This window comes from Leptonychotes weddellii, unplaced genomic scaffold (genome assembly GCF_054177405.1).
Source record: "Leptonychotes weddellii isolate Sample4059 unplaced genomic scaffold, ASM5417740v2 HiC_scaffold_7417, whole genome shotgun sequence".
In the NCBI taxonomy this organism is placed as follows: Eukaryota; Metazoa; Chordata; class Mammalia; order Carnivora; family Phocidae; genus Leptonychotes; species Leptonychotes weddellii.
In genome coordinates this window covers 1-9450 of record NW_028044077.1, presented here as the reverse complement: position 1 = coordinate 9450, position 9450 = coordinate 1, and the positions used below count along the sequence as shown (strand labels likewise).

Genomic DNA, 9450 nt, shown 5'->3' with positions numbered 1-9450 from the left:
CCCTCTGATCCTCCCCCTCTCATGCTCTTTGTCTCCCATTCTCTCTCTCAGATAAATAAATAAAAGATCTTTAAAAAAAAAAAAAAGAAAAGAAAATCAAAGCCAATGAATAGCTTATCTACACATTTCTGAAAAAAAGTTTGCATCAGAGCTACCAATTTTGGGGCGCCTGGGTGGCTCAGTCGGTTAAGCGTCTGTCTTCGGCTCAGGTCATGATCCCAGGGTCCTGGGATCGAGTCCCACATCGGGTTCCCTGCTCAGCAGAGAGCCTGCTTCTCCCTCTCCTCCCCACTCCTGTTCTAGAGAGGCCTATCTCCGTCTCTTTCTCTCAAATAAATAAATAAGATCTTAAAACAAAACAAAACAGCTACCAATTTCTAAGTGTTTGCCAAGCATCCACACAAACTGAAACAAAACTTTTCATCTAATATTCACCCCCTGCCTCCTGCACAGGCTCTGACATTCTCTACTCTGTTTCAGTTTAAAGAGTTAGTAACAATGAATGTTGTAACCTGTTAATAAGTGGGGACCCCCCGGCCCCAGTCTCAAGGAGATCTGGAAGGAGGGGTACTGAAGAAACAAGTAGCCATGCTGGGGATGGGGGCTGTGGGCCCGTGGGGTGGAGAGAGGGGGCCTTCCTATCCATACGCCCTGTTTGGCTGCTTGTCAAATTTACTGCTGGGTGCACCCAGTTCCATTCTGCCAGGGGAGTGGTGGGGTGTTAGGCAGGAGAAAGAAAATCAGTAAGTAAAGCTTGAGCCTATTAAAAATCAAAATACCCCTCGTTCATCCTTCCCTCTCCCCCAGACCCCCACGGTGGAGAAAGCCACAGGGCAAGTTCTGGAGATGCGAGTGACAGCGAGATGGTGGTGTGGGGAGCCGAGGTACCTGCAGGGAGCTGTGGACCGAGAAGAGGCAGGAGGAAGTGGTAGAGGCAGTGTGGGTGGTGGGGTCCTGGAGCACCAGCAGCTGGCGGTCCGTCTTCTGGGTGAACAGGAGCTTCAGGAGAGGGGTTGATGGTTAACGGGAGCTGGAAGGATCACAGAGGGCCCACCCGTTCCCAGGAGCTCTGACCCTTGTATCCAGTGTCGGCCCATTTCTCAGATGGAAAAACAAAGGCTCCAGGTCACAAGGGAGCTGGACCGTGGTCTTAGAGGAGCAAGGACTGTGGGCGAGACCACAGGTTCCCTGAGGGGTAGGGGCTGGGGGTCTGAACTCCTGGGTCCCAAAGGTAAAAGGGTTTAGGGGTTGAGAACTGTGGATCCCAAGGGAAAAGGGGTCTGTGGGCCTGGACTCCCGAGTGAGGAGGAAGAGGTTGGGGGATGGACTCCTGGGTTGGAGGGCGGAGGGGCTGACAGGTGCATGAAATCCCCATACCTTAGTGAGGGCCCGGTTGGACTCAGAGAAGTCTCCACCTGGGGTTCCTTGGAGGCAATTAAGCTCGAGCAGGCGGCTCCGTTCCTAAGGCAGAGCAAGTTAGCACGGGCTAGCACATCACAGACTCAGAATGGGCTGTCCCAGCCTTCCCTGGTACCAGGAGGCATCTTGGGGTGCAGAGTGGAGATGGATTGCCCCAGGGGGATGTGAGGACAGTCGGACAGGTCTCCCAGGAGAACTCACCTGCGTCAGGGCCTGAAGGGCCTCGTCCTTCTTCCGGCTCAGCCCCCTGCTCTCAGCCACCATCTGCCCCCCCAGCGACTTGAGCTGCTCCTCTAAGACCTGGATCCGGTGCTGCAGGGCATGGCCCAGGGCCCTGGTTACTCAGCTGTCCCAGGGCTCCCAGCTGGCTCCCACAGAGCCAAGTCCTTCTCAAGAGCCTGGGGTTTGCTGCACCCCGTAACAGAGATCCCCCGGACCTGGGTGCCCATGAGTGGGTGGGGAGTTAAGTTCCCTGGTGCCCTCTTCCCTTTTGGGGATCGGGAAGAGACCTGGGGTGGCTTGGGGGGGGGGTGGAGGAGCTGATGTACAGACAGAGATGGAGAGAGACAGGCCCAGAGAGAGTTGTGGAGAACAGAAAGGGAAAGGGACAGAGAGACCAACTAGAACAGATACAAAAAAGAAGGACCAAGACAGTCCCCGAGAGGAAGATGCGAGCAAGGAGACAAGGTGCACACAGAACAGAGACAGATAGAAGGGAAAAGAGAGTGACAGGGAGAAGATCCAGAAATGGAGGTGGAGAAAGGAGCCCCGCGTCCGAACCGAGTAGGTTCAGATCCCAGCTCCACCCTCTACAAACTGAGCGACCTTGGAAAAGATTACTTGAGCACCTTGATCTTCAGTTTCTTCATTATAAAGTGGGGGGGGGGAGTCAGATTGGCCTCCCCAGATTCTTGTAAAGATTTGATGAGTAAGGACTCATGAAACATTTAGGACCATGACTGGCACATAGTAAATGCTCAATAAACATCAATCATTGTTGTTACTCTTCAGAAGACGGTGGTGAGGCGGGTGGGAAAGGATGACAGAGAAAGGGCCAGACGGGGGAATGGAGGAGTCAGAGGGCAGCGGCGAGGGAGGAAGGGAGAGCAAGCCCTGCCCGACTCACCCTGTGCTGTGCCACACTGGCCTGGAGTTCCCGGACCTTGGGGTCCAGTGCCCGGGCCCCAGGGCTGTCCCGGTCCTCCTCCTCCCACCTGCTCTCCTGCTCCAGCTGCTGGAACTCGAGGTCCTCGTAGGCACACTGGGCCACATCTAGCTGTTCCCTCATCTGTGGGTGGGAATGCAAACACTGGAGGCCTGGATCCTGGTGGGGGGGGGCGGTAAGTGGGCTGGGGCCAGGAGTCCTGGGCAAGGAGGGAAGAGGGGCTTGAGGACCTAGACTCCCAAGTCCTAGGAGTTATAAGGCTGGGGCCTGAACTCCTAGGTGAGGGAACAGGGGCCTGAAGGCCTGGACGTCTGGGTCCTGAGGAAAGAGCAGCCTGGATACCAGGTCCCAGAGAGGATCTGGAGGACCCTCACCTCTTGCACTCCCTGCAGGAGCCGCTCTCGCTGGTCCTCCGGCTGGGAGTCGAGCTGTCCCTGGGCCTCCTGGAGTCTTTGGCGAAGACCCTCCACTCGATCCCGCTCCTGGCTCAGCCGCCTCTGTTCCTGAAAGAACAGCCAGGCTCTCAGCCTTCTCAGTCCAGTCCAGTCTGGACACAGGAAGAGAAACAGAGTCCAGCACGGGCGAGGCTAGCTGGATCCCTGAACCCTGCCTGGGTGCCGGCTCCAAGACTGCAGGGACCCTGTCTGTCTGGTTCACTTTTTTTTTTTTTTTAAGATTTATTTATTAGAGAGAGAGAGTGTGAGCATGAGCAGGGGAAGCAGCAAAGGGAGAGGAGGAAGGAGGCTCCCTGCTCAGGGCTCGATGTGGGGCTCGATCCCAGGACCCTAGGATCATGACCTGAGCCGAAGGCAGACGCTTAACTGACTGAGGCACCCAGGTGCCCCTGTCTAGTTCACTCTTGTACAGGCTGGGACGATCAGGGCAGTGAAACACAGAGACTACAGAAACCGAGACTGGAGAGCATCTTCCTGGATGGGAGGATTTTAAGATAAGCCTCAAAAATCAGGGAACATTTAGACCCAGGGAGCTAGAGGGAGCCGGAAGGGCGCTTTGGGCTGAGGGAACAGCACAGCACAAATGCACAGTAGTTGAAAAGCACAGGAAGTTTCGGGGGTAAACTCTGGTCAGAGGGTAGAGATGAGGAGCACAGAGGGAGGTGACAGAGAAAGGCAGGCTCGGCGCAGCTCCTGTCTGGTTTGGCCAACTGACTGAAGAACCCTTATCCTGGGGCACTGGAAGGACTAGAGACAGAGGTTCAGGGAGCAGAAAGGACAGGACATGTTGACTGACCACAGGTTTGGGGGTGAGAGAGAGGGAGGTGTGTAGAGCTAGGCCCTGTTTGTTTTTTTTTTATTAGTTTTAAAGATTTTATTTATTTGACAGAGAGAGAGACAGCAAGAGAGGGAACAGAAGGAGTGGAGTGGGAGAGGGAGAAGCAGACTCCCCACTGAGCAGCGAGCCTGACGTGGGGCTCGATCCCAGGACCATCAGGACCCGAGCCGAAGGCAGACACTTAACCACTGAGCCGCCCAGGCGCCCCAAGGCCCCTGTTTTTAAAAACACCATCCCTGTTTCGTTATCAGACCTGAAGAATGAATAGGTTGTTAAAGAGTTTACAGACAGTATCATGTCTGGTACTGGCTTTTAAAACGGGGGAGAGGGAAGCAAACTGGGGGATATGAAACGAGAATGGAAGATTGATTACTGATAAAGGTGGTGAGCACACCACAGAGCCACCCGTTTGACTATTCTGTTCGTCGGTTTGACATTTTTCACAAGATGACATTTAAAGAGCAAAGAGAGGGCCAAAGGAAGAGGCCCCAGAATCATGGTGGGAGAGGGAGAAGGAAAACAAGAAGCATCTGCCCACCCCTCACTCCCCCAGCCCAAGGATCCCCCTTTGGGGAATGAGGATAACCCTGGGGCTCAGGTCCCCGGAGCACCACCAGGAGTATCGGTCCGATGAGGAAGGAAACTGACGGTGAAGATCGCGCAGGAGAAACTGACCTGTTCCTGCTGCTCGTGGTTGCCCCGCTTCGTGTCCCTCTGCTGTTCCAGCAGCTCCCGGAGTTGCTCCTCCTCGCGCCGGGCAGCCACCCGCTCCCCAGCCAGCTCGCCCCGCAGAAGGGCCACTTCCACCTCCATCTGTGGGGAGAATGTAAGGGCTGGGGCCCGGAGGTCTGGGTCCGAGGAAGGAGGAGGCTGGGGACTTGGACGCCTGGGTCCAAGTGGGGTGCCTGGGAGTCTGGGGTCCTGGATTCGGAGGGAGGGAGGATAGGGCTGGAGGCCTAAGAGTGGGATCCCGCTGGAGGCAAGGCCCAGGAGCCTGGCCTGGAGGGCTCCCCTTGAGCTGGGGACCAGACTGCCCACAAGGTCCGCAGCCTCACCTCAATCCTCAGCTCCTTCCTCTGGCGCTGTAGTTCCTTCACTCGCTGCTCCATCACGGCCACGCGGGTCAGTGCCTCCAGCTGTTGCTCTCGAAGCCGCCGCGCCGCCCCTCGCACCCCCTCCCCAGGCTGGGTGGATGCGGGGGGCGTGGCCGGGGTCTGTGCCGGGGACCGAGCCTCCCGCTGAGGTCGGAGAGGGGCGTGTTCAGGAGGAGAGGCCTCGCCACTGCAGTCATCAGGCAGGTCCGTTCCCCACCCCATTCTCGGGTCTGGGGGTCTGATCAGCCCCAGTCAGTCGCCACGCCCGTTTATTGAAGTGGGGGAGGGTGCAGGTGCGGGAGCACCCCGGGCCGGGCAGGAGGCCCAGGGACTTGCAGTCGGGGAGGGGACGTACGCAGCCGACTCAAGGAAGGTCCCTTTTTCGCTACCCAGGTCCCATTCTCTTGGCATCGCGTCCTGGTAGACCCGGATCTCTCTCCCGCTCTCCCCGGGTTGCTCTGAGTCTTTCCCCCGTTTCTCTGGGTTTTGTCTCTCCGACTCAGTATCTGTCTCTCTCTCTGAATCGCTAGGTCTCTCTCCCTTTCAGAGTATTTCCCTTCTGAGCATCTCTGTCCTTTGTTTCTGGGTTTCTGTCTGTGTCTTTAACCCCATCTCTCCGAGGCTCTGTCTCTGGTCTTTCTGTGTCTCTGTCTCTTTGGTTCCCTTGTCTCTCGGTCTCCCTGTGTCCAGGTCTCCATCTGGTCTCTCTCTACCTGTCCCTTTGTGGCTCTGTCACCCGCTAGCGCCTGTCTGTCTCTCTGGGCCCCCCGGGGCCCCCTCCTTCGCCCTCCAGGTCCCTCACCGCGTCGCGGCTGCTCTCCGTGCTGCTGCCTTCTTCCACTTCTTCCTCTTCCTCAGCCTGCTGCTCAGCTCCTCGGCCGCTCGGAAGCTCCTTCACTCCCTGGGGCTCCTCCGGGGCCTCGGGCGCCTCCGGCTCGTGGGGGTCCTCGGGGTGCACCTGGGGCTGCGCAGCCCCTTGGGGCGGGACCTCCGCGTCGCCCTCCGGGACCGGAGGCGGCTGGCACCCCTCGTCCCGGCCGCTCGGCGTCCCCATGGCCGCTCGGTGCTCCAGCGGAGTGGGCGGGCCCGAGTTCCGGGGGCGTGGCCTGGCAGCGAGAGGATGCGGCCCAGGAGGCTCCCGAGCGCTCGGGCGCTCGGAAGGAGCTCCAGGAGGCGGGACCTAAGAGATCAAAGACTGGAACTGAGCGCTCCGGGGGCGTGGTCTGGAGTTTCTAGGGGCGGGGTTCGATGGCTCCCAGGGCGCCACACCCCCGAAGGCCCGACCGGAATTTGAGTTGGGGGGGGGGTCTTCGCACGTCCCCTACTGGCCTCTCCCTCCTACCCAGGTGTCGAGGCTTGTAGCCTCCCAGCAACCCCCCACAATCCCTTGGAGCACCCTAGAGCGACCCCATCTCCTTCTCCCTCCGGGACTCCCTCCTTTCCCGAGCCTGGTAGACTTGGCTCCGACACCACTGTAGGGGGGAGCAGCGTCCATGCCGTCTCACTCAGAGATCCAGGAGTCGGGGCTCCTACTTTCCCTCCCTGAGCAAACCAAGAGTCTGCGTCCTCTGCTCGTCCCAGGGCTAGATTCCCAAACTGCAGCCTCCCTCCACTCCCGGGAGCCCAGAAGGCCGTCTTCAGCTCCCTCCTCCCCCGCAGCCCCGGCCCCCTCACCGGCTCAGGCTTCGGCGGGCTTGGTCGCTCTGCGCTCTGGGCGCTGCCTTTTCAGTCTGCGGGACAGGTGGCTGGGGAAGAGGGAGGAGAGAGAAGCTGCTCTGTCCCCCTCCCCAGCAGCCCGGAAGTGGAGGGGGGGGGACAACAGGTCCAACAGCTCCCCGAGGGAGGAGGGAGCGACCAGTTTGCCCCGCCCGCGGCCGCGGCATCTGGCCATCCCGGCCCCACCGGCCCCACCCTCGGAAAAGCCAGCATCGCGACCCCTCACTCTGCCTCCAGCGCCTCCCGCCCCGTTCCTGCCCCCTGGAGGGCTAGGCGTCTTCATCACCTATGTATAAGCGTCTCCCTAATGCCCCGACACCGGGAATCCTGAAAGGAAGGGGGAATGGAGATAGGGGCCTCTCCCTCTAATGAGCCCTTTAGAAGGGCTCCGACCGGTTTGGAGAGCTGGGCAAGGGGAGGGGGTGCCCTGGGCTGAGTCAGAGACCCGCCCAGAGACAGTGGAAGTGTGCCCACCCCCCCGCCCCACTCTGCTATGGGGTGGAGGGCAGAGGTTAAAGGTCTAAGCCAGACCCTTTCCTCTCTGGGCAAAAACAGGAAAATAACTGGCATGTGAGACAGGATTATTGGATGTCAGGAGCTGTGCTAAACACTTGACACACGTTAATTTCATCCTTATGGTAGCCTAATGAGAAAGGGATTACCATCTCCATTTTATAATTGGGGAAACTGAGGCTGAGGGGGTTAAATGTGCCTGGAAGTCTAGACATGCTGTTAATCTCAAGGCTGGATTTGTTCTCTGGAAAGTCCATGTTCTTAACCATTGGGCACATTGTCACTCTGGTGCAGCCAGGAAGTGCCTGGAAGATCATTCCAAATGATAGTAACAATAATAGTCACCACTGATAGGGCACCTGCCATGCAGTGTGCCAAGGCACCTCATACATGTGGACTCATTGGATCATCACAACACCCTATTATTAGTATTATTTCCATTGCACAGATGAGGAAACTGAGACGTGGAGGAGTGAAGGACCTTCTCCTGGGTCTTACGGGTGTGAGTGGCTCCAACTCAAGATGGTATTCTAATCCAAGGAGGTGAGAAGCCCTGCCCCAGATAGGTTTGTTTCTGATCTTGTGAGTTAGAAAATGTCCTCCTTCCCTGCACCCTGCATCTTCACCCTGCTCTCTCCTCCCTGGCCTCTTCAGACCAGACACCTCAGATCAGAAAACCAACGACTTCCCCCCCAAAAACAGACAGAAATAAGATTCAGAGCAAAATATATATATATATATATATATATTTTTTATTTATTTAAGAAGCTCAGGGGCTGGTGAGGGAGGGGAAGAAGAGAGGCCTGGCGATGGCACCTCTCTCTGTACCCCACCTAGTGCATTCTTAACAGAAATGAGCACCTGACAAAGCCGGGTCAGGAAGGGGGAGTCTGGATCCCACAGCGCATGTTGGCTGGAACAGCAAAGTCTGAAAGGAAAAACCCAGGGCTGAAATTAAGGGGCCCTAGCAGACCTCCTCATGCCCCATTGGGGGCCCGGAAATCCGAGGAGCCCTTCTTCTTTGGGAAACATAATTCTGGCCCTGAGCCCCCTCCTCCCTCAGACCCAGGAGTCCCAGCCCCCAACTGCTCACCTATCTGCTGAGGCTTGGGCAAGTTCAGGTTGTCCATGACCTTGACAAACTCCTCACAGCTTAGGGTGAGCCGCGGGTTCAAAGTCCGCTCCTCCTCCACGGTGGACACTGTGAGCCCTAGCGGCCAAGGGAGGAGAGGAACGTCAATCCGGCAAGTGCCTGGGGCCTCCGAGGACTACATTTCCCAGGAGGCTTAGGGTGCATCTCGGGCCTGGGACTAACAGGCTCTTCCCAGAATGTTACCAAGATCGCCTGCTCTCCTCGACTGGCACTATGGGAAATGTAGTTTCCCACGTGCCCTAAGCTCTCTAAGGAAGTTCCAGGAAAACGCATGCCCTCCGGAATTCTAGGAGTCTTGTTTCTACATCCACACTCAGCATATCTAAGCACTTGATCTTTTTGGCCAGAGAAATTTCTGGGAATTGTGGTCTCCATGCCCCACATGGACTACAGCAGTTTGGTACTCCCTCTCAAATGGACAGTTATCCCACACCTCCTCCAGGAAGCCCTCACCGCGGTAATCATGAGCAGGGTAGATCAGACAGTCTCCTGGAAGCGTGAAGATCTTTTCGTGGACTGAGTGGTACAAGGTCTTAGCACAGCCTGGGAAGGGAAAGCTCAGAGGTGAGTAAATCAACAGGAGAGAAGCCTTCTAGCCCCTTTCCTCAAGAAAGGGTGGGAGGATAAAATCAAGTAGCTAAACCCTCTTCCTCATTTCCTGCCCTTTGTCTAGGCACAGAAAGAGAGGGAAGGGCATTGTAGGCAGATGGAACAGCAAATGCAAAGAATTGAGGAATGGTGAGAAATTCACCATGGTGGTAAATAAGGTTGGGATGAGATCCTGAAGCACCAAGGAGCTGTGCCCTCAGCCTGGGGATGCCAAGAAAGGGTTCTGGGCTGGGAGGCTGGACTAGAAGGTAAGAAACCGAAGACATGAGGCCAAAGAAGAAAACGGGCCCATGGTTCCAACATCAGGCTCTGAGTCCTAAATTAGGACAGGGGCAAACCTCTCTGGACCTCCCTTCCCACAGTGAAACTCCTGAATCTAACTGCCCCCTCCCAGCTAAACTCCTGAATCAAACTACACACCCCTCCCCCTGCCACACCTCCAGCACCTAAACTCCTTATGTTCAGGTTTAAAAATATGTCCACAGTGG

The 9450-nt window shown here is 56.9% G+C and overlaps 2 protein-coding genes across 3 annotated transcripts; both read right to left on the bottom strand.

The window, feature by feature from the left end:
- Positions 1-292: 292 nt before the first annotated feature.
- On the bottom strand, positions 293-6878 carry LOC102739969 (pleckstrin homology-like domain family B member 3). 2 transcript variants are annotated; one of them, XM_081811400.1, is made up of 9 exons: positions 6646-6878; positions 5774-6151; positions 4933-5115; positions 4553-4690; positions 2959-3087; positions 2546-2743; positions 1621-1731; positions 1378-1461; positions 293-999 (listed from the first exon to the last, which is right to left on the bottom strand). In XM_081811400.1, the coding sequence occupies exons 2-9, from the start codon at positions 6023-6025 to the stop codon at positions 787-789; spliced, it is 1308 nt and encodes a 435-aa protein (XP_081667526.1). In that variant the 5' UTR covers positions 6026-6151; positions 6646-6878; the 3' UTR covers positions 293-786. The 2 variants fall into 2 exon arrangements, with proteins under 2 accessions (XP_081667526.1, XP_081667527.1); XM_081811401.1 differs by having other exon boundaries at positions 296-999; positions 2546-2707; positions 6646-6869.
- Positions 6879-7934: 1056 nt separating this feature from the next.
- Positions 7935-8945, bottom strand: LOC102748944 (ETHE1 persulfide dioxygenase; the record flags this gene model as incomplete). The annotated part of the gene is made up of 3 exons (XM_081811402.1): positions 7935-8128; positions 8294-8410; positions 8807-8945. Coding segments are annotated over 3 exons (309 nt in total), but the record flags the coding sequence as incomplete, so codon positions are not given.
- Positions 8946-9450: the final 505 nt, after the last annotated feature.

Excerpts from the sequence above, each read along its gene's own strand:
- LOC102739969 (XM_081811400.1), bottom strand. The coding sequence starts at position 6,025 with ATGGGGACGCCGAGCGGCCGGGACGAGGGGTGCCAGCCGCCTCCGGTC. Across the intron at positions 2,744-2,958 it reads TCCTGCAGGGAGTGCAAGAG|GATCCAGGCCTCCAGTGTTT; the intron begins GTGAGGGTCCTC and ends CCCCCCCACCAG. Across the intron at positions 1,732-2,545 it reads CCAGTGTGGCACAGCACAGG|CACCGGATCCAGGTCTTAGA; the intron begins GTGAGTCGGGCA and ends CATGCCCTGCAG.